General features: G+C 38.2%; 1 protein-coding gene across 2 annotated transcripts in view; it reads left to right on the top strand.

The window, feature by feature from the left end:
• PDK3 (pyruvate dehydrogenase kinase 3) overlaps positions 1 to 16,264 on the top strand; it is a 56,436-nt gene extending 40,172 nt beyond the window's left edge. The window contains exons 4-10 of one of the 2 annotated variants that reach the window (XM_056327032.1): positions 112 to 201; positions 3,688 to 3,765; positions 5,940 to 6,016; positions 7,144 to 7,245; positions 7,833 to 7,943; positions 13,348 to 13,461; positions 14,503 to 16,264. In XM_056327032.1, coding sequence (XP_056183007.1) covers positions 112 to 201; positions 3,688 to 3,765; positions 5,940 to 6,016; positions 7,144 to 7,245; positions 7,833 to 7,943; positions 13,348 to 13,461; positions 14,503 to 14,646 — 716 coding nt within the window. In that variant the 3' untranslated portion in view covers positions 14,647 to 16,264. The remainder of the gene's footprint in view (positions 1 to 111; positions 202 to 3,687; positions 3,766 to 5,939; positions 6,017 to 7,143; positions 7,246 to 7,832; positions 7,944 to 13,347; positions 13,462 to 14,502) is intronic. The other variant, XM_056327030.1, reaches the window with a different exon arrangement.
• Positions 16,265 to 22,852: the final 6,588 nt, after the last annotated feature.

The raw sequence follows: 22,852 nt of genomic DNA, 5'->3' as shown, positions 1-22,852 counted from the left end.
TTTTTACAAAATGATGTACTATCCAGTAGGTTTCAGATACCATCATATTTAAACTTTCTGGGCTGCCTCAAGTGTAATACACAATTTACTGCCATTTCTTTTTCCTTTCAGCACTTCTTTTTGGTGGAGATATTAATCCTGCTCATCCCAAACATATTGGAAGTATTGACCCTAACTGTAATGTGGCAGAGGTGGTTAAAGGTAAGATGAAGTTAATTCTTCTGTTGATAAAAAAACCCCACAACTTAGAATATATCTAAATATGTTACTGAGATACAAGAGACTGAAGGAGATTTAAATTCATTTAATAAAATAAAAAAAGTAGTTCTGCAGTTGCTTACAGTGAAGTCATGGGTTTGTGGAGGCTTTCTTATGTGTTAATGAGAATAGAGAAACTTCTGTTATATTAACAGAACTAAAAAAACCTGAAATTTTTAATAACTTTAATCTGTCCTTTTAAGTATTAAGTGTCTAAGTGTTCTGTTAAACTTTAGTTTTCTTCTGCCCTAAAATACATAGAAACGATTTCTCATGTACTTTTTTTTATCTGATGCTGGTACTAAAGAAAATTGAGTAAGTAAAATTTTTCAGTTTGTTTAATTAGCCCTTGCAGTAAAGTGTCCTCAAGAATACTGATATGCCAGTGAAACTCCCCATTGCTATGCATATCTGATCATGATCTGCCACAGCTGTGTTAGAAATCCTGTTTGCTTAATAAATCCTGTGTGCTTAGTGTTGTGAGTTTTCATACGCTTTCAGAACGTTAGTAAGTAGGCTTGAGACAATGCTGCTTCAAGAACTTGTACGTTGAAGGTTCACGCTCTGTGTGTGTCTCTTTACAAATACAGGCCTTGCTGTAGGGGTCAGTTCTACGCTCTGTCCTTTACTGATGTTGTGCAGCTGCAAGAGGGGAAGGATGTGTTTCTCCCCTTGGCTTTCTCTCACCCTTTGGTGAAGTAAGAGGGAGACCTTTCTGATGCCAGACTCTGACCTGTGTGATAGCTTGCTTTGTATTGTAGGTGCTTTTTACTGTTACAAAGCAGTCTTGGCTTCTAGCTCTTAAGGCGGCCTTTTTTCAGCAGTTTTCTTTTGGTTGATCTTACTCCACTTTGACTATGCATTGTATATATCACAGTTGTGTTGTTTATTTAGATATTCCCTTTAATACCAATGTTTGATCTATCTTGATCATCAAATTCATAGTTGCTGCCTTTGACAGAGGAACACATAGTGTGAGAAGGTTCTCAGTCCAGTTTTTGAGCCAGTAGCTGAAATAGGTCTTCCACATCTGAAGAAGTAATCGCTAACAAAACAAGGGCATCACAAACAGTGTACAGTATTGTTTCTCAAAGAAACAAAATGTCCTTAAAGATGGAGTGTCTAGAGTCAAGGTGGTTGAGGCCATTTCCTTGTAGAATTGGTGAACGGGTTATCTTACATTCTGTATACGGTGCTAGCTCCAAAACATTCTGGTTCACAGGGAACATTCTGAGATATTTGTCAGAGTTAAGATGGTGATTTTTGGCACCATATGTGGCAGCCACGAGCTCTGTATGTCCTTCAGATATTGAAGAAATTATTTAAACAGCCAATTCTTACCTCAAGCAGCTCCACAAAGCGTTTTGTCTGGAACTGTCTGAGGTGGGTCTTGGTATCTCGCTGACTATCCTACAGTAAGTATTTTGAGCTGACAACAAATGCAGGCTTGTTCCTGGAGTAAGGATTTTAGATGTACTAATAGATCCTTCACTCCTGTTGCTACCTGCCTTCAGCCATGACATAAAGCCTGCTATGAACTCTGCAGTCTCTTCTAAAGACTTAGGACTCTGTCAAAGAGTTGGCTTTTAAAGGAAGGTAAAATGTGAGACTGCACAGAGTCTGTCTGACACTGTTTTGCTCATGGATGGATGTTTTACTAGATCATGAAATTATAGTGTATTCCCGTTCATCTCGAGGGTGGTAAGGTGGCTGCTTCCTGAAAATGGATGAGAGGTCTACATTAAATTTAGGTAGGCTAAATTGATTTATTCAGAGCCTCTTTGTTCTCTCAAGGTTTGCGTAGTGACTGTCTGCTCCACATCTGTGTACTGAGGGCTTTTGGGTTATTCCCATGCAGTTATTGGTTTGCTTTTTAGAGGCCTTGAAGTTTTTCGCTGCAATAAGAATCCCAACACCTGTCCCCTGGATCCCTACCTGGTTTTCACTTCTGTGATGTGGAAACTCTTTGAAATGTGCTGTTGTATTCCTTTTTCCATGTAGGTGGAACATTGCCATCTTCAGCTTTTGATAACTGAGCCAATATTGTGGCTGTGCTTCTTGCACCCCTTTCTATTAAAGCACAGGGTTACTGCCAAGACCATCAGAAGTTCTGACGTGATTAAGTCTACGTATTCCAGCATCTTTTTTCCTAAATTATGCACATACCAGGCTGAGGTTCTTTGTACAGCTTTGGATATTAAATTGGATTTTGATCTTTTTACTAGGACACATTTTATTGTGTTAATGACAGGACTGTTTTAGAAAGTCTTTGGAGCTGACCATCTTGGCATAAGATTCCTATGAATAGCTGATTTTATGAGATGTTCTTGGTCAAGTCCTGGGAACATTTCCAGTGTTGATTAGCTCCATTTTACTAGACCTCAAGCAGCATTTGTGTTAGTGTTGTGTGATACATCCAGCCCTGCAGATGCCAGAAAAACTGGTAGAAATTTTTTTTCAGATAACGGGACATTATAGATTATTTCTGTAGGCATCTTGAAGGAGGACAATTACAGGTAACTAGCCCTTTCTGGAAACCAGTGATTTTACTTTCTTTGTGCTTGTCACATAGCTCTGAGTCTTGGCAGTGACTTGGCAGTAGTGTCACTTTGGGCAGGAGGAAGAAGGTACATGTAGGGTGAGGTCAAATGCAATTCTTATGGTATCTTAGCAAGTTTCTCTCTGCTTACAGAACTGCCCATCTGTTTATCTGCTTGCTTTTAGCTCATGTTTATTATGAGTAAGCCACTTCTAAAGTAGCCGAAGCAATGTGGTTAGAACATCAAGTTTATAGCTTCTCTTTAAGACTTGCTGCTTGTCTCTAAAATTTTTGCAAATGAGGTACCAGTGAATATTTAAGCTACTAAGAAATCTTTCAAACAAGAGGTGACTTAAATTTTCTTGCTGTGTTTTGACAATACGTCAAGCCTGATTTGGATTACGAGGAGGCTTTCTTTTTTTTGTTCAGTAGGAAGGAATGAAGAATCTTAATGATTCCAGCTTTCCCCTCAAAAGACCTTGAAAAATCAAGTATTGTAAACAGTATTGTGTTTAGAAAAACTGAATTTATGGTTGCAATGTCATCCTTTTTTTTTATTTGAGTTGGAAAGAACAAACATTACAGTGTGATCAGGACGTGACAAATAAGTACATATTATGGTCAGCCTAAGATTATACTCTCTGTTTTTCAAGCCCTGAAAAAAGACAAAAAATAGCTTCTCTCTAGTAATCTGCTTAGAGTTTTAAATAGAATTTGCCCTTTCTTGGCAAATGGGCTATAAGCACACAGAAAAATGGAGCAGAATGGATACTGGTTTCATACTTCAGTTACTAAAATGAGTGTTCTGCTTGTAGTCTTTCACGTACAGGATGAGTTTTGCTAGACAACTCTAGATGTATTTGATAAGTCAATGTTCTGTTGTTTTGTAGATGCTTATGAGACAGCTAAGATGTTATGCGAACAGTACTATCTGGTGGCGCCTGATCTGGAAGTTGAAGAATTCAATGGTAATTGTGCAATTAGTTTCCCATTTAAGTGATGTATGTAAAAAAACCAAAACAACACAAAAACAAAACAAAAAAAAGCAACATTTGTAACATCAGCGATTTCTAGTTTTGTTAACTGTAAGTTACGATTAGAACTCTGCAGTGCTATATGCAGATTTACTTTTCTTACGTGTCCGCATGGGCACCAGAATTACAGTTTATCATCATGGCACATCTACTTCTTGATGCTGAATGCAGAGTGCTATCTGCTGAATTTGCTGTTACTTAAAGGAAAATAAGGTGATCAAGAATCCTCATAATTGGGAAGGAAACATGCCTGTCTTCTAACTAATCTTTAAAAAAAGCTGAAATTTGCTTCATTTTGAAGTATGTTTATAAATTCCGCTGTCAGTCTCTGCACCAGCGGTAAGCTTTTCTGTGTAAGATGGCAAAATTAGACATTTGTTTCCATGCTCTTATCTTGTAAGTCCTATCGTAAACTTCTCACATGAACATTATTTCAAGTTGATTGGAAAGATAAGGATTGGATGCTGTGAAATTGATGAGACAGTCCTTGTCAGTGTATGGACTGATTTTTGTTCATAATTTCTATTGACAAAAGGTAAGTTGTCTTTTTTAAGTTAAAAGAATAAATTGTGTTGAGTGATCCTCTCACAAACTTGGGACAGCTCTCCAAACATAAGACTAAGATGTTTTCAGACTCCAACAGGGAATTTAAAAAGTCTCAGAAATAGGTAACACTCAAAATGGAGTGTATGATATATGGGAACACGTGTTGCTTAAAGTATTGTGGAAATACTTCTCTAAACAAAGTGATATTGTCAATGCTGATGCATCTCTACCAGCCCCCTCTCCCAAAACCAAAGGGCCCAACCTTCCCCGTTCCCACACTGAGTGATTTTTAGAGCTAAAAGTACTGAGTGCTGCAGCAGAGGAATGACTGCAAAATTCATTTGAAGGCCTAAGTGAAAAGATGCAACAGTAGAGAAAACAAGTTGCTGGATCTTATTAAAAATGTGAGGAAAAAAATACTGGCTTCCTTTTAAACTAGATTATCAACATGAGGAAAGTGACTTTGCAAATTACCTCACAAGAGCAACAATAACATGTTTTCTGTGCGTACTCTGTGCCTCAAGTGAGTACAAATTGGTCAACCTTGGTTTTGGTGATGCATAAGAGAACTGGAGTATGGACTGACAAAATTAATGTAATAAAACAGCAAGTTGCCTTGCAACTAAATATGCAGAGCATTGTTTTGGTGGCCTTTTCTGAAGAGTTTTCCCTATTGTGTATCTTAAAATAATAGCTGGTATTATCAACCCTCAGTGCCAAAAAGGATGAAGTTGATGTGTTCTGTGTGCATGTTTGTATCTTCCTGCAATTTATGAAACAGACATTTCAGGATTTTTCTTCAATCTGAACTGCTGCTGAGTCTGACAAACTGTGACTCTATAATTTAATGCCAGTAGATATTTCAGTGTTCAGGGATGGTTGCATCTTCAGCACCGAAACTGTCCTGGAATGTATTAAATGCGGCTCTGTTATTTCCTGCCAAATCAGTTAGCACTCTACATACAGAGCTGTGCCAAGCCATACACCTCAGCCAAAATACTAACAACAGGACAACAGCAGACAAACAATTCAGTTATGGTTTGGATTAAGAAAACTCTAATATTGTCTGAAATATATTTTTGAAAATTTTTAGTAACACTTTACATTTTATGTTTTAATTATGGGAAAATACATAGTTTTTAGAATAGCTTAAACAGTGAATTTTAAGTGTAAGAACCTTTTTGTGCAGCAAATGTTATGCTTAAATATAGTTTGTGTTAAGAAAAGGAATTTCCCCGTTAAATAGGAAAGTTCTCTTACTTACCATACGTTGTCAGTATGAAACCAACCACTGCTTTAGTGAAGTTTCATATCTAAACAGTCTGCTGACATAGATATCTTTGAAAATCATCATTAGAATTTGTTATTTCAGGATATAGCAGTAACTGAAATCTAGTTCCATGAAGTAAAAACATAATCTTGCACTTTCAAAATGAAAACATGCTTACATACTTGTCTTTTCCTACAGTTTCATGTTATTCCTGTAGATAGAAATTATGCAAAATACTGTTTTAAAAAAAATATAATAATTTGGCTCTTCTTTTTTTTTTTTTTTTTTTTAGCTAAAGCTCCAAACAAGCCTATTCAAGTAGTCTATGTACCTTCTCACTTGTTTCATATGTTGTTTGAGTTATTCAAGGTAGGTTGCACGTGTTAATATTTCGAAGGGGTTTGTGAACTTACATTACTGTTGAAATTAAGATTCTTTTCATTTACAGCTGTTAAATGTTATTTCAGTTTTCCTTTCCTACGTTTATTCTTAAACAAGTGGAAAGGGTTGAAAGCAAGGCTTACAGCCCTCTCATGCCCTTGTGTACTTGAGATTTCTGTGTTTTTCCACTTCTCCTTTTGTGCTTTTGCAGCTGATTTAACTTTAAAACACTCATGATAGTCTGTTTTTGCAATGATTATTTTTTTACCTTGCAGTTTTCATAAGCTTGCTGCTTTATTGCTTATTTGAGGACTAGTTAGGATCAATGTCTATTGTGAAAACAGCCCATATCCTTGAATAGTGTCAATTACATGCTTTGTTTTGGTTTTATTTTTGTTGGAACAACAATGAAAATGGAGTGGGTAAGAGCTATCGATTGCTTTCAAATAGATAGGTGGTCTTTAGGCCGTGCAGGTTAACACAAGAAAATCAGGGGGGAAAATGCATTTGGTCAGAGATAAACTTTTCCCAAATAATGGTATTTTGGGTTTGATTTCTGACATTTTCCAAGTATTGTTCATTTAAATCTTCCCTGTTTTGTCATTTGTAACATTAGTTCCAGTGCAGAACAGATGAGAATTTGTGCACTACTGGTAGGTATGTTTTGGTTCCAGTCATGAAACACTATGAAACCAGTAAGTTGTAGCTGTGGAAGGACTGGCAGTGGAAGCTCTGTTAATAGTTGCCATCTATCTGTCTGACTTTATCATAACTTAGCAATTACGTTACCCAGACTGAGAAAATCAAAGCTTGTTCTCAGAGGTGAACATCACTGTTGGTGTTCTGCAAGGCGGAGGGTGAAGGATGTTGTCATCCTTTATACAGACATACATATACACACACACGCATATTAATTGATTTCACACAGTAAAAAATAGATAAAAGTATGTATAATGGAGTTCTGATGTAAAAGTTTAACTGGACAATTCATTGACTGTAATGCACTTCTTAAACTTGTTTAAATACAGCCGTTTCAGTCTTGTATAGAAATGTAGGACAAAAAGCATGTATGATGAAGTTAGAATCAAAGAGACATTTTTTTCTTTTGTCTTCAGAATTCAATGAGAGCTACAGTGGAATTACATGAAGGTAAGAGAGAAGGCTATCCATCGATCAAAACCTTAGTCACTTTGGGGAAAGAAGATCTATCTATTAAGGTAAATGCTTAAAAATAATACGCAGCTTACAAACCTGCTAGGTTTAGCATAGTATGACTTGTAATTTGAAAAAGCAAAAAGGCAAATTACTGTATCGCTTCTTATACTTGCTTTGTATTTGTTAGAATAGAGTATTTTCGGTTGGAAAGGACCTACAGAGATCATCTAGTCCAGCTGCCTGACCACTCCAGGGCTGGATTAAGGGCATTGTCAAAATGCCTCTTAAACACTGACAGCCATGGGACATTGACCACCCCTCTAGGAAGCCTGTTCCAGTGTTTGACCACCCTGTTTGTAAAGAAATGTTCCCGATGTCCAGTCTGAACCTCCTCTGATGCCGCTTTGAACCATTCCTTCATGTCCTGTCACTGGATCCCAGGGAGAGGAGATCAGCACCTCTCTCTCCATTTCCCCTCCTCAGGAAGCTGCAGAGCACAGCGAGGTCAGCCCTCAGCCTCCTTTTCTCCAGAGTAGACAGAGTTCTTAGCTGCTCCTTTAGTATCTCTGAAGTCACTTAGATAATGCTGCTTGAGTTTTGCAGAGTTTTTTTTCAGAACATAATGTTTAAAAGTCTTTTTATTCCTTAGATAAGTGATCAAGGTGGAGGTGTACCTTTAAGAAAAATAGACAGATTGTTTAACTACATGTACTCAACAGCACCCAGGCCTAGTTTGGAGCCCTCAAGAGCTGTGCCTTTGGTAAGCAATTGCAATATGTATTTAAATGTCCCTTTGGATCACTCTGGATGTATGTTTACATTCACTGCAATCTACTGGATCAGGTCTTCCACTGAAGAAATTGTTTATCATTAGCAAGTCTATGCAGGTAAACATACAAAGAGAAAATGGGTTCTGTTATCATTGCTTAGTCTTTGGAATAGAAAATTGCTTTTCTTTGTCTTGACATTATATTCTTGGACACAAGCATGTCTACAGAAGCACGATATTTTCACAGGTTAATGGACAGGATTTTTAGTGCTGTATTACTGAGAAGGTGGATAACCTAATGAGCTTCTCTTTTGTTTGTAAATTATATCTGTTTCCTATAATTGATGTATTGAAAAGGTCAGCCACACTGTTGGAATTATAGCATGTGAGAAACACCTCCTAGTAATAAACAAGCTTATATTCAAGTTCTTAAATTACTTTTATATAAGTGAAGGACTTAAAACCACCTTTTTTAAAAAAAATAATTTTGAAACCTGCATGTGATATGAACACTTCTGGTATATTCCTGTTCAGCTGGAAATACCTCATGTGATACTCCCTTCTGAGATGTATCAGGGTCAGATTTCAAACAAACAAAACTTCCTCATAGTTTTTTCTAAGCAGGGAATTATTTGAGTGTTGAATCCATAGATTCTTTTAGCAAGCATGATTTTTTGAAATAATATTTCTAAATTATTAAATTATATATTGGCTCATTGTGACAAAAATGATATAGCTACTGTTGCATTTGACTAGCTTTAAGTGGATCCATACTGATATTGTATTCTTGCATCTTCTCATCTTTGTTCTCTATTACTCTATTGCAATTCTTTATCTTCAAGCATATCAAGAAAAAGTTGATTCTTTGAGAAATTTCCTTTCCCTATTTAGGAACATGCTCATCTAGCATGTTCTTAAGGTTATTTTTTTTTCTGCTGATACTTCTGTGCTTGAAGTGCCTCCAACCAGCTAATAAAATGTGATGCAAAGAGTATTTCTGGTATAAAATAATTAACAGTGAACTGAAGGTGAAACCAGTTAAGAGTGGTTCAGAGAGAATAAATTTCCTTTCAGAATTTTAGCAGAAAGTCTTTATGGTACTGTCCTCGTCCATAGTTCATAACATTGTGGCACCTAAATGCATTGCATTGTTTTTTACCAGTGTTTGATGCCACTGCAGTAGGTGTGAAACCCAGTTTTTTATCTGCATTGACTTGGTATTAATCCTTGACAGCTCCTACCTCTACAACACATCTTAGTAATATGTTTCAAACTTTTGATGTTTCACAGAAAATCAGCTTGAATGGGATGAGTGATAGGGAACAGGCCTTAATTCAAATATAAACGTTTTTCTTTGTCATGAATGGTAGAATCTTTTTTTATTCATAATCTGCCTTTGTTCTGTCTTGCTTTTGATCAGCAATTTACTATATCATCCTACAAGGATTTCCTGAAACTTGTTCTCACTATAAACTTACACCTTGATTACTAGTTGTATTCACTATTAAAATGTCTCTTCTTTTTGTGGCTTTCTGATTGGAAAATGTGTTCATCTTAGGATTGATGCTATTTTTTCCTTTTTATTCCCCATGCATCTTTAGCAATGCATTCCTGTGTTTATTTCCTCCTATTCAAGACCACTTACTGTGATTCTGTGGAATTTATACTTAGTATTCTTCTACTGTTTTCAGGCCTTGTTTTCCTCTTCAATCTGTCACTCTAGTCAGACCTGCAAAGTATCCCCCTCTCTTGTGAACCTGGCAGGTTTTGCCCTGTGAGTCTGACTGATGCCTGTACGTGACTGAATGTTGAGAAGAGTTGTTAAGCTCTCTTATTTAGATGTGTGCGGAGATAGAAGAAAGTCAAGAGCTGGGAGTCTATAGCATATCTTTCCACTAAGAGGAAAAAGGAATTAGCAGTGAAGCTTGATATGTTATGTATTACGGCCCAGATCCAGTTATAAAACCAATTTGTATGTCAGGCTACAAATAAAAATCCTTCAGCAGAAAGATTCTGCATAAATCCTCTTTGAAGTCCTTGTAGAAGGAGAGTTGCTTTATTGCTTGGTGCCAAAGACCAAGCCACTTAATTACAGTGCTCCAAAAAGTAGATAGGTCTGTGCTTGTGCTGTTCTAGACTTAAATAATATTCAGAATTAAACTGCAGTGTAAATAGACATATTTTTCTGTTCTAACACTCCCTCCCCTTGTTACGTGCTCCCCTGTCTCATTTACGAAACCTTCATGGACTTGGGGAGTGGACGAGAGGGATCTTTCTGTTGATTGGTGAAAGACCTTTCTCACTGTCATTGCAAATGTTGTTTAAAAACAGCTGAGAATCCATGTTGCCATGGCAGCATTCACATTCTTGAGAGGTCTTGTGTTCTTCTGTACTGCTGTACATACAGTGGAAACATTAGAAACACGTGGTAATGTTTAATGATAATTAGGTTTTCTTAGATAATTTAATGATTCTTTCTCTGGCAGCATTTCTTTATAGTGGGAGAAACATGGCTTAAATTAAGTTTAATGAAACCTGTATAGACTAGTAACACAAATCTAATAATTTTCTGTTTGTGTAATACATAACTGTAATACTTTGTGAAATTTGCTCTAAAAAGCTTTCCCTTTTCTCAAGGTAGGTGTCCCAACGTTGACTGTATTGTGTCCTCTAGGTCAAGCACAGGTCGATGTAGTAATTTCTGGTTGTTAATTGTCTTTTGCAAAATAGACTTTTTGCAAGGTGTCATCTTAACAGGATACTCATCTGGGACCTGTTGCCTTCGTATTTCTTACAAGTTATCTGTTCTGGAAAATACTCTGAAGATCGTGTAGAGAAGAGACTGACAGGAAATTTTTGGGAGAGGGCAGTATGAAATAATTACGTGGGCTAGCACAGAGCGTAAAAAGATTTTCCTGGAAGGAGCAGGAGGCAAACAGAATCTGGGTATGGGTTTTAAGGAGTAATTCTGGAGAGAGGAAAGTATAATGTGTTTTCAGGATTGCTTGGTACTGCCCTTTACTTGAGCTGTTCCTGGAGAGTATGTACTATGTACAATTTGCCTTTTGGTTGCTGTGCTTTTTAATTTGTGCGTTGTATTTATTGTCTAGTCTTCAGAAAAGTCAGCTTTCAGAAATTTTTTTTTTGGTTCTAAGGCAGTCCAATAGCTTCCGGTTTTTAGAGTTTAAAAAAGAAATGCATCTACTTTCAAGACCAGATGTTTGAAAGTGATGCAAGTGCCTCTAATGGCAGTCTTTGAGAATTAAGTTTTTTAAATCATACTGTTTGAAAAAGTGCAGCCGAGCAACTGTTTCAGCTGTGGAAATGGACACTAATGACTGTGACAAGGGGTGTGAGTAGAAAAGAGCATCTTTGTCATTTCTGTTTCTCATTCTGCTCTGAAGAACTGAGTGAGCATCTGTAATCAGTTTAAGATCACTAAATTTAGACTTCTGTAAAAACAAGGCAAAGAGGTCAAAGGATACTGTAGAGACAGTAGATGTGACAGCAAGAGAATTTGTGATGGACGGTGTAGTACAAAGGTCTTCAATGTTCACCCCTCCCTCAAGAGATTTCCTATAAAGTGATACTACCTGTTAGCTGTGTATAATGCTTCCGAGTCCTCCTCATTGGCCTTTTCTTTCTTGTATCATTTTGCGTCTTTGATTTTTGTCGTGGTTTAACCCCAGCCGGCAACCAAGCACCACGCAGCCACTCGATTGCTGACACCCCCTCACACAGAGGGATGGGGAGGAGGAATGTGAAACTCAAGGGTTGAGATAAGAACAACTCAGTAGGCAAAGCAAAAGCCGCACATGCAAGCAAAACAAAACAAGGAATCCATTCACCACTTCCCATGGGCAGGCAGGTGTTCAGCCATCCCCAGGGAAGCCAGGCTCCATCACACGTAACGGTTACTCGGGAAGACAAATGCCTTAATGCCGGATGTCCCCCCCTTCTTTCCTTCCCCAGTTTATATACTCAGCATGACGTTGTATGGTATGGAATACCTCTTTGGCTAGCTTGGGTCACCTGTCCTGGCTGTGTCCCCTCCCAATTTCCTGTGCCCCCCTGCCCCCCCCCCCCAGTCCTCTGACTGACAAACCCATCAGTGTGCTGTCAACATTGTTCTCACACCAAAGCCAGAGCACAGCACTGCACCAGCTGCTAAGAAGAAAATTAACTCTATCCCAGCTGAAACCAGGACAGTTTTAAGTTTCAGGGCATGATTCTCAGCTATTTGTCAGGTTGCCTTTGTAGAGGTACTATAATGGAATGAGTTTACTGGTATTCTGAAAACTTCAGGTGTCTTAATTCTCCCTGTAATCCACCCTTATGGAAAAGTTGTATTATTCCATTACCTTGAAAAGAAGGATACACAAATGCTTGTGTGTCTGGAATCCTTCCTTTATTGCTCTGGGTAGCCCTGAAAAATTCAGGGGTGAATACTCAGCCACTGTGATCCTCAGTACATACCCAGTCATCTGAAAGAGTCAATGTGTAGACCAAAAATCTTACTTCCTGGTTGCAGTGAGGGAGGCTTCGGGTTTTTTATAACTTTTTCTGACAAGAGTGGGTTGGAAAAAGTGCCAAGTGTTGACTTTGTTGTAGCTATGGTTATAAATATTAGTTTTTTAAATATAAAATCTAAACTTTGTACCTGTTAAGTCTGTTACGCTTTGAAAATTGTGTGATCTGTACAGGGTTTCAGTCCTCAGTAGATCATTCGGTGCTGTGGAATCCTGCTCTTCTGTGAGATGGGTAAACAACAGCGAGGGTTATTTGCCTTATTGCTTTGTATGTAGTCTTCTGCAGTGGTCTTCTGATCGCTATTGCACTTCGGCATCAGCGATCACTTAATAGTGGGACCTAGGTGAAGTAAACGGAGTTGTCGCTGGCTTTCCTGTGTAGTCTCTGAAGCATGGAGACATCTGAGAATAACGACCCCAGGCTTGGCAGAGAAAAGACCATGCTATCAAAAACCTGGTTTTTGACCAAAGAAAGGACGGAGTGTTACAGCAATGGTAATTATAATGAGGAAGCAGTAGACTATTAGTTTGCTTTGATGATCGGAGGAAGTGTGTACTGTATGTTACACCTACCTGCCACTTTGAGAAAATGCAAAATGGACAAGGTAGTTCTAACAAAGGACTCTCATATTTTTCCTTTCTCTGTACTTAAGCTAAAAAACTATGCCTAGGAAAAAAGGAGATGGCGGAAACCACTGAATACCAGCTTACAGTGTAAGCTGAGTAATAAAGGAAAGGTTGAAAAATAATTTCATGCAAATCTAATATTTAGGTATCTTCTGTTTTATAAATGATTGCAGTGATCTGTGGCCCCTTTTTTTTTAACGTTTCATTGTGGTTTTCCTTTTGTTTTCTTGTTTTTGTAGGCTGGGTTTGGCTATGGCTTGCCAATTTCTCGTCTGTATGCTAGGTACTTTCAAGGTGACCTTAAACTCTACTCAATGGAAGGCATTGGTTCAGATGCTGTAATTTATTTGAAGGTATGAATTTGACCCTTTTATAAGCTAGTAATGCAGTGCAGTTTGTTTATAGCAGGCTGAATAAGTGAGCTTTCTCTTTCACTCAACATGTTTTCAAATTTGTAATTGCTGTTTTCGTTATATTTTATCTAAATCAGTTACACAGAATGCTAAAAACAAAGATTATAAATATTAACCTGGCACTAATACTACTTAACTTTTTTTTTGTCCCCTGTGTTGGAACTTTGCGTTTTGTTAATCTGTCATAAGTGCTGAATTTTCGAATAACTGTGTAATGAGAGATTATTTTGGTTAGTACTTTTTGATTCTAAAAATTTTGACCACAGTAAAACTGAGAAGACTACTGTTGACTAGTACATATTCTTTTTTCTGTGCAATCCTTGACCTTTTTGCCTTTGTCATTTTTTGGGAGATCTGAGGCTATTCAGGGGCTCGAGATTGAAACTAACTGCTTGAATTTCATCAGGAAATTTAAAAGAATATGGTGTACAGCTCATATGCAGGTCATTGACTTAACATTGCCACTGTGCCTTGCTGTATGCAAAAGCGAGTTGTGGAATCCTGTGCTAACTTCAGTTTCTGATGAGTTAAATCCTGTGCATGTATGTGTGAAGGAAAAAGGTATGATCTTTCTCAGAGGAAAAAGGCATGTTAATGGGCTGAACTACATCAGTCCTCACAGGTCAGCGTGCCGTCAGAGTCCAAGTTTCTTGAAGTGAAATGTTTCGGTAAAGCTGTCTGCCCTGTGTCGGTGGCAAATCTCTCAAATGTTTTTGACCAAAACTTTTTTTTCTTGCTATCTTTGTAGACACCACTCCCTGGAAAGAAGTAATATTTTCAAGTGTTAATATTTTCTTTTAACTTTTACTACGACTAGTAGTTTGACTATGGCTAGAGTGATTAGTCACAACTAAAGTGTTTTCAAAATAGCGCTGTGACATGTAACACTTGTTCAATGCAGAAGTTGCAACTGTAGAACTCCCCAGAGTATAATCTGGGTATCTAATGATATCTTACCGTTGCTTTTGTTTTTTTCCGTAGGCCCTTTCAAGTGAATCATTTGAAAGACTTCCCGTTTTTAATAAGTCAGCATGGCGACACTACAAGACCACGCCTGAAGCAGATGACTGGAGCAATCCTAGTAGTGAACCAAGGGATGCTTCTAAATATAAAGCTAATCGATAATTTGCCACCTTTTGTCTCTGTTGGGGATGACCTCTGCATTCAGTATAAAGTCTCTGCTTTGTTCCAAAATCCACAGTAGTTAATTACTTCTAAACAAAGAACCTAATCAGGGCATTGAAAAAATACCAAGAACAAAGTGATGATTGGGACTTAAAAGAAGGCACTAAGCATGTTTGGTATGTGAATCCCATCTACTTCACCAGAATATGCTTGGTTGCTTCAGTCATGCATTGACAAAAGGGATTGCACTGTGATTGCACTTAAGAATGAAGCGTTGTAACAAAAAGACAGAATTTGAAATGGCCAATTTTTATTCCAATGTAAGGATTGGGCAAGATATGCAGAATCCCTTTAAATGGTGAATAGCATCTTGAACAGCAATACGGTGTAAGAGAAAAATTCTAATGTAGTTACACATAGGCTTTGAAAATCAACTCTTTGCTGCATTTTATATTGCACGGTGTCAATATAAACAGAAAATCCCTTTTGAGCTCTTCAGATGTTGTCTCTAATGAGCTTATAAATGCATAGTTCTAAAAAGGGTTCTGCAGCTTTAAAAATTGATGCTTCCCCCAAATTCCCAAATCCATTTGTCAAGAGCATACAGAAATTATGTTGCTGTAAGACATTGGGACTTCCACTTCTTGGTGTGCACCTTAATGATTTTTTTTTTTTGACACGCAAACACAGAAATGCATTTCTATACATTTTTCATTGTTTTGAGGAAAGATAAGTAGTTGGATCATCTCTCCATAGAAAAAAAAAAATCTTGTCAATACAGGGCAGGAAGAAATGCAATTTCACGTTTATTGCCTATCATTTGGGGGGGATTGGGGAGGGGAGAGATGCTGAAGGGCCACACAGCCAGTGATACAAATGAATTGCCTTAAGAGTGTTGGTTGCTTGGAACCTGATCAATTTAAAACCTGTAAATAGTTTGCAAAGTTATTTATATATTCAATGTCTGACTATAGTCTGGTAATCTGAACTTGTAGTGTATATAAAGATGTTGTACACCAGCTTTTGGAAAGTGTCATTGATCTAAATACATGAAACTGGAAATATTGTAGAAATGGGAGGGACAAAACACAGCTGGCACATGATTTAAGGGAAAAAAAAATCAAAGAGAATAAAACCTAAATATTTCCCCTTAAATTTATTGTAAAGATTATTGCTAACTATTAGGAAACCGTTCTTCACCAAGTCTTTGCCAAATACTGTTTCTGATACTACGGCCTTTCAGAAAAAGTTGTGCAATTTTGAAGTTCTGGTGGTATCTTAGTTGTGGGAATAAAGTAGATGAGTTGTAAGCAACTCTGATGCACCCTCAGTTTCTGTTAGGCGTTCTGATATTTTTTGAAAGATACTGCAGATTTTAGCATGGAAAAATGAAACTTGTTTACTAAAATTGTGGAGGAGTGGTCCCTTTTGTCCTCCCATTATTTATTTTTATAAAGAACCATTCTATTAGGTAAACAGGTAAATGCTGAGAAATTCCTAGATATTTTTAAAACAAAAATCTTAGTTTGACTTAATGATAGTACTTTGCACTTAAGTAGCACATTTCATCAGGGGATTCCAAAGTGCTTTGAGCAATAAACTTCATATAGCCCCGTGACTGAAGAGTCGGAGTCCTTACCTTGCAAACTTTTATCTGTTACAGTCAGTTCGGGAATTTGTATGTGAACAGTTCATGAGTTTGCAGGGCCTGAGGTTCTGTGGTCTTCCCTACAGTGCACGGATACATCGTGGTGGTGCACCACGTTGTTTTGACGCTCTCATACGTGTGTCTGCGAGTGCTACCATAGCGTTCAGAGGTGGAGGCGCTGGGGCAGCTGCTGAAGGCTGTCTGACTCGTGAGCTGGTAAGCGGTGCCCTTCTGAGCCTGCTCTGCAGCAGGTAGGAAGAGGGAGTGTGCCGATGGGGCTGTCCTCTTCTCTTCCTGAACCAGACTCATTTGACCCTGGCGAGGGGACCTTTACGTGGCACGGTGAGGGTGTAACGCCTGTGGCCTCCAGAGCAATCATTTCCCGTGACTTGCAGGCACTGCTGCAGAGAAGGCAAATTGCTGTACGAGCGATACAGCTCTGCTGCTGGGATGAAATCGGAGCGTGGTTTGACTGAAACACCAGCAGGAAGTCACATCTACTAAAATTCAGTCACTTCTGCCCTTGCTCATAACTTCTTACTGTTTTTTTAAATTCAAGTTGTGTATGTTTTCTAGTAATTGCAGAGTAGGGCTTGCTTAAAAATAGAAATTTGTGATTTTCAGACTAGAGTGTGGTCAGTTTTTCCTAGAACATTACCTAAAACATTCCAAGGAATAAGATAGTTTGTGTAAGTAGCTGAGTTTCAGCTTTTGTTAGAAATCATATTTTGAAGTAGCAAATCCTGACCTGGTGCTCCTTTTTGGCTGTATTCTTACACATGGAGAGGGAACAGAAAGAAAAAAAAAAAGGATGCAGGCATATTGAACTTGTTTCCATGAAGTGAATAGAAACCATGGAAGCCTGTGGATGAAAGCTGAAGATACCTTGAAGGTTGTTAGATGTATTAGTGACATCTTCATTCGCAAAAACAACTGGCTGGCTCTCAGGACTGAAGTGCTCGAGTACTTGAAAACTGGAATCCCCTGAAATGGCACCTGTTTCCAAGAATCCTGAGCATGCACAAACGCCTCAAAGCAGGAAGCTGGAGCACAAGGAATGCATCTGCTTTCCATTTCCCCAGGTCTGTCTCTGGGCATTACAGCGAGTATGAGTGAGAAGCAACTTTTCTCCTCTCCAACCTTGTCTAGGCAGCCAGTGCTTTAGTGGAGATCCCAGGCGCGCCATAAATTGCTCTCCACTCATTGTCCTCATGCCATGTTTCTACACAGGAGTGTTAGTCTGAAAACTGTTACAAAACAACAGCAGCAGACCTTCGATTAAAAGGGCGTTCTTCAAAGGGTATGCCTGAAAAATGAGGGTGGACGGGTTTTTAATATGGCTAGTTTAACTACAGATCCTGATCTTTTCTCAATTCCTTCTACCTTTGATTGGATTCAGTTACAATTATTTGTTTTAATAGCTTGGGGCTGTTAATTTCAAACTTTCTGCTGATCGAGAAGTATATTTCTTTTTTTATGGATTTCAGATATATGGCCTGCTAATCTTGCTGCAACCTGCTTGTCTTGAGTTTACAGGACACGTGAATAGAAAAAAGTTTTCAGCGAAAATGCTTCGTATCTGTTGTCTTTAGTGATTAACAGAACAAACTGAGCAAGAGATGTTTGCTCCTCGATTTGTCCTGAGAATTTGTAACTTCTACGTGTCCTAGTGTAACTTTTTTGTCCCGTGTGAATTTTTCTGGTGTATGTCTTGAACATAACGTTATTTATCTGCTCTCTAGATAAATATTAATAGATAGTGAATTCTTTCCAAATCGTATACATATTTGTGCTCCCTGATTTTCTGGGCTTTGTTTTGAGGCTAACAAGGGGTCTTTCAGAGTCTGGGCTTGATACAAAATATTCAGAAGATACTGAAACGCTTCTTTTATAACTCAGATGCACAGTCTTTGCTTCTGTCCTTGACTGGTGACCTAGGACAGTACTGAGAAAGTACATCCTGCTGCAGTTGGTGCTACTTCTCGGGCAGGGTTAAAAGCAGGTCCCTTGACACGTGCTTGAAGAACATGGATATTAATTGTAGTGTTCTTGGAAAACACAAGCTGCTTTTTGGCTACGTACCTGACGCTGCTCCATCTGCATAACGTACTTTCGTTTGTCCTCAGTGGCATGTAGAATTTGCTTTGAAACAGGTGTTGACTTTCTCCAAAATGTGAGCAGGTGATCTTTGTGTAGTGTAATCTCGTATTCACCTCCACCCAAGCTTAGTATTCAGGGTGAAATCTTGATGTTATTGACATGGAAGATGTTTTCCCCCTGCCCCTCACCTTTAATAAGCATTTCTAGATCCTTGTGTGTTAGGTACTGCAAAGTGGTCTGGATTGATATAAACAATTTTGTAGAAAACAGCCTAAATGTTTATTGTTAGTATTTCGGTCTTGAGGATAACCATGTCCGATGGTGCAGTGCTCGGTTTGCTTGCGCGTTTCCCGGGTTGCCATGTAGATGCTGTGGTTTCTTACAGCTCATCTCTTCTTCCTGGCATAGTCACCTGCCTTTGAATTAATACATGTATGTATATGTAAATGTGTTTTTGCAGAACTTAAGGGAATGTGATGGCACGTGACAGAACGATGTGTTACTGCGTTCAAAGGTGAGTCTGTTCACAAATGAGGAGCGTAGTTATAAACTGTGTAGTGACTTCAGGGCTGAATCTTGCAAATACTTACGCAAGTAAACAGTGTATGAGAGTACTCCCGCTTAAATGAATCTGTTCTCAGGACCAGGACTTAAGCTGTTGACATTAATTTGAAACAGTGAAGATTTGTGTAACTGAAGTGGCTTTCTAATTAAAAATAAATAAGAAAATTTAAAGTTCACATGCTTTACTTGCAGTATTATGTTAAAAGATCTCAAAAATGGGCACAGAGAACTTGTTTCTTAAATCCAGAGGAGGTTTTATGTGGTATCAGTGGGATTGATGTGCTTGTGATAACCCTGATGTTGTCAAACTAGTATTAATTGCTTTATTGAACTTTTTCCTTTGAATTGAATACTGTTAGGAGGTGCCAGATTGATATTCCTTTGAAGTTCATACCCTCTGTAGATCGTATCAGGGCGTGTTCCCGAGTGCGTGGTGCGCGGTATCCGTGCTCTCGGCTGTCCAGCAAGGTCTGTCCTTAGAGGGTACCTGCTCACTGTTCCACGCTTGCTACCTCTGAACTGTGATCAACATGCTCGACTTGTGTTGGGGTTTCTGATGATGCGGGTAGAAATGGAGTCAATTTGTTCGCAACATTGGCTGTGGGACAGAACTCCCACTGGTGAGCTGGTCTGTGTTGCACCTGGCATCCAAGAGAGAAAGAGGTCTTGCGTTGCCTTTCCTCTGAAGTGGCATTATTTGAATCAGTATCTAAAGGAAAGGTGGAAAGCTAATTTTTCCCGAGATTACTTGGTGATGTTTTAAATTCAATTTTCAGTCTTCTGTACCATGTGTTGTAATTATTCCTAGACCAATATGTGTGTATGTAATTTGTGTATGCCCTTGTTTTCCTTTTTTCTTTGCCGACAGATAAAAATAAGTAAAAACTACATGATGACTTTTTTTAAGGGACCATTCTGGTTTCACACGCTGTGGAGCTTAGTTTGTGATTTGGCAGCCCAAGGTCAACCTCACACACGCCTGCAGAGGGATGCCCTTGGAGAGCTACAGTTGGGAGCTCAGAGTAATTTTAGATAAGTGTTTTTCTTGCTTATTTTGTCACAAAGCAGTTTGAAATCTTCGATGGAAACCTACATTTGAGTGTTACCGTGTCCGTCCCCACCCACCCCAAGATCTATTATTAATACCTCAAACATAATTTATTTTTTGTTAAGCTGGTTCTAGAACCATATATAAATGCAATTGCTTCTGTATTGTATTACTCTGAATTTTCAGGTACATTTAATCTGATATAGTTTGTGTCAGATTTCCAGGTGGATTTTAAGGCTTTAGAACTTTTAATGTCTTTCATAAATGTATTTTATTCCTGTCAGATGCAAATCTTTATGTAATGCTTATTTCCACAAGAAACTCTAGTTTTATTCTGAACTTAACTTTCAGAGGTTCTTGTGGCACAAGATTTGTCTTTTAAAAGATAAAATCATGTGCTAACTTAATTGAACTTCACAATTCTTGATTGTGCTGTTGTACCAAGGACCTTATATCAAAATACTTACAAAGATAGCAGTTGTATAGAAAATAAAATTGTACTTGATTTGAATGGAAAAATTAAAACAGGAATTCTTTTGCTCATTGTAATTTTGTAAATTTGAAGATACCTCTACAAAATAACAGAGCTGCGAAAGAGACTGGCTTTTTGAAAAACTAGTCACTACAGAAATTACTCTAGGTCCATCACTTCTGCAAGTAACTTTTCCTGTGCTATTCCTTTCTCTATACAGATAAGCTCCCTTGTTTCTGTAGGTTTGTAGCTTGAGGCAGAGGGGGAAAGTGAGGAAGTGCAGGTGGGAATGTGTACCCTAAAGTTTTTTGGGGTAAAACTTGATTTTCTCTTGTTGTCTGAGAAAATTAATTAACCTAGTGACTCTTGGTTTACTCTCTCTTTTAACTAGTATTTATTGCTCTTTTCTCAGAACACTGAGGTGAGAAAAGTTCAGGCTTCTTTATCTAGAAACGGCTGTTTCTGAGTGACTGCCATAAAGAGAAATTATCTGACAAGAACCCCAGATTCTCCTTTTCTCACTTTTGTAGAGGAATCTAGAAATTAATACAGTTTAAGAGCATTAAGTTGAAACAAGTATAAACTAATTTCTTGACTGAGAACTCGGCCATCTGAAAATATGAAGTAATATTTTTAAAAAATGAGCTTTGTTTCGTGTTCTCAGAATTACTGGTTTTGAGGGAACACACAGGCTTATAAGCAGAAAATGCGTTAGCATTGGCAAAACATTAAAAGCTGAACTGCAGAGGTTTTGTGCCATCCATATGTGATGTATGTTTCAAACTGCTAAGATTCAGCTAGACTGCTATGGTTTCACTAACCATTTTGTTATAATAGCGTGTGTTTTCCTTCAGTTTTACAGACTTTACTGTTGATCAAGATTTAATAACTTGATTTAATAATTCCCTGGTTTAATATGTCAATGCGAGTAACAGAAGGGAGTGTTTAACCCCTTGGATCATCAGTGTTATGCTGGTAACAGCCACGCAGCTTCACAGCACTTCAGGCTGCTGGTTTGCACGAGTGTGGGACTCAGAGGGACCAAATCCAGTGAGACACTGGAGGTAGGGATTGAGCTACCTGTACTGCAGCGCTGATGCTTCCTCTGAAGTGACTAAAGATGAAGCCTACAGCTTTAGCCACTCCCAGTATTTCTGTGGAGTGTGAAGTTTCCTTTAATGTTTGGTGTGAATAGGGATTGCCTCCAGTTCATCCTTGCTGCTTGGAATTTTTCATCTTCTGACATGGAAGCAGCAGGAGCTCCCACTGCAGAGTGAGTTATTGGAGATTTCTGAAACTTTGGTGGCTGATCGTTCTGGGTACATCGGCGTGGTTTGTCACCAAACGTTGTTTTCTTTGAAGTGTGTGAGCACCTTTGGGGTTTGTTTTTTCCTGCTATATAGATCTCTGTAAAGTTTCTCAGATCGTTCTTTACATCTGAAATATCTGTTTAAAATAACACCCAAGGCTTCTATCTTGAAATTTCTTCAGTTTCTCATGAAGTTTTATGTGGTTTTATGTGTGTTCATAATTTACTCAAGAAAATGAAAAAGTTTCTTACCAAGCGATTCCAGAGCAGGAAAATGCCTGGTGACCCAGTTTGCTTGACTCATTAACTTTCTAAGTAATAAATGAGGCTCCAGTTGGTCAGAATTTTGCCAGAACTGAGATGATTTTCTTTCAAAGAATTTATTTTAAAACTCCAGATGAGAAGAAATCTGTGTGTTGTAGTTTCTCACTGCTTATCATTTGCAATGATGGGATACTCACAGGAGCTGAGTGGTCAAGTAAGTAGCTCAAAGTTGCACAATCTTTCAGCGTGTACCACATAATATTTGACAGTAGCTGTCTGTAGAATATGAAGCAACTTGTAGCAGCAGCAGCATAATGAAGATTTACAGCTCTAGGACACAGGCTTACGTGGGAGAACAATTTGTAGTGAGGGATCAGTTTCTCATACAATTCATGCCTCCTTTAGACTACTTTAGACTCAGTATTTACATGTGTTACTTTGAGTGGGAAGAAGTCTTGCAGTAGACAATTTTTAAATGAAGTCAGGCATATAAAACATGTCAGGCATACTTAGTAGGAAAAATTAAAACTTTTTTTTGTCAGATGAGTTTATAGTCATCTAACTGTGAGGCTCTTTTTACTTTAAGCTTTTGTACCATCTCCTCTAGTACAGTGAAATCGAGTGTAGTAAAAAACACCTGCTGTATTTTGTCTAAGAGCATCAGCCATTCCGAAAACCTGTTAGAGCAATCTGAAACCATTTTCCATCTAGTGACTTGGATAATTTTTTTCCTTTGGCCCGAGCTATCCCCCTTTGTGTCTCCTAGTCCAAAGGCAACAGGCATGTCACTTTGCTTCTACT

Source organism: Falco biarmicus, chromosome 2, assembly GCF_023638135.1.
Source record: "Falco biarmicus isolate bFalBia1 chromosome 2, bFalBia1.pri, whole genome shotgun sequence".
NCBI lineage: Eukaryota > Metazoa > Chordata > Aves > Falconiformes > Falconidae > Falco > Falco biarmicus.
Note: the sequence above shows the minus strand (reverse complement) of the source record. Positions and strands in the feature narration are given on the sequence as shown.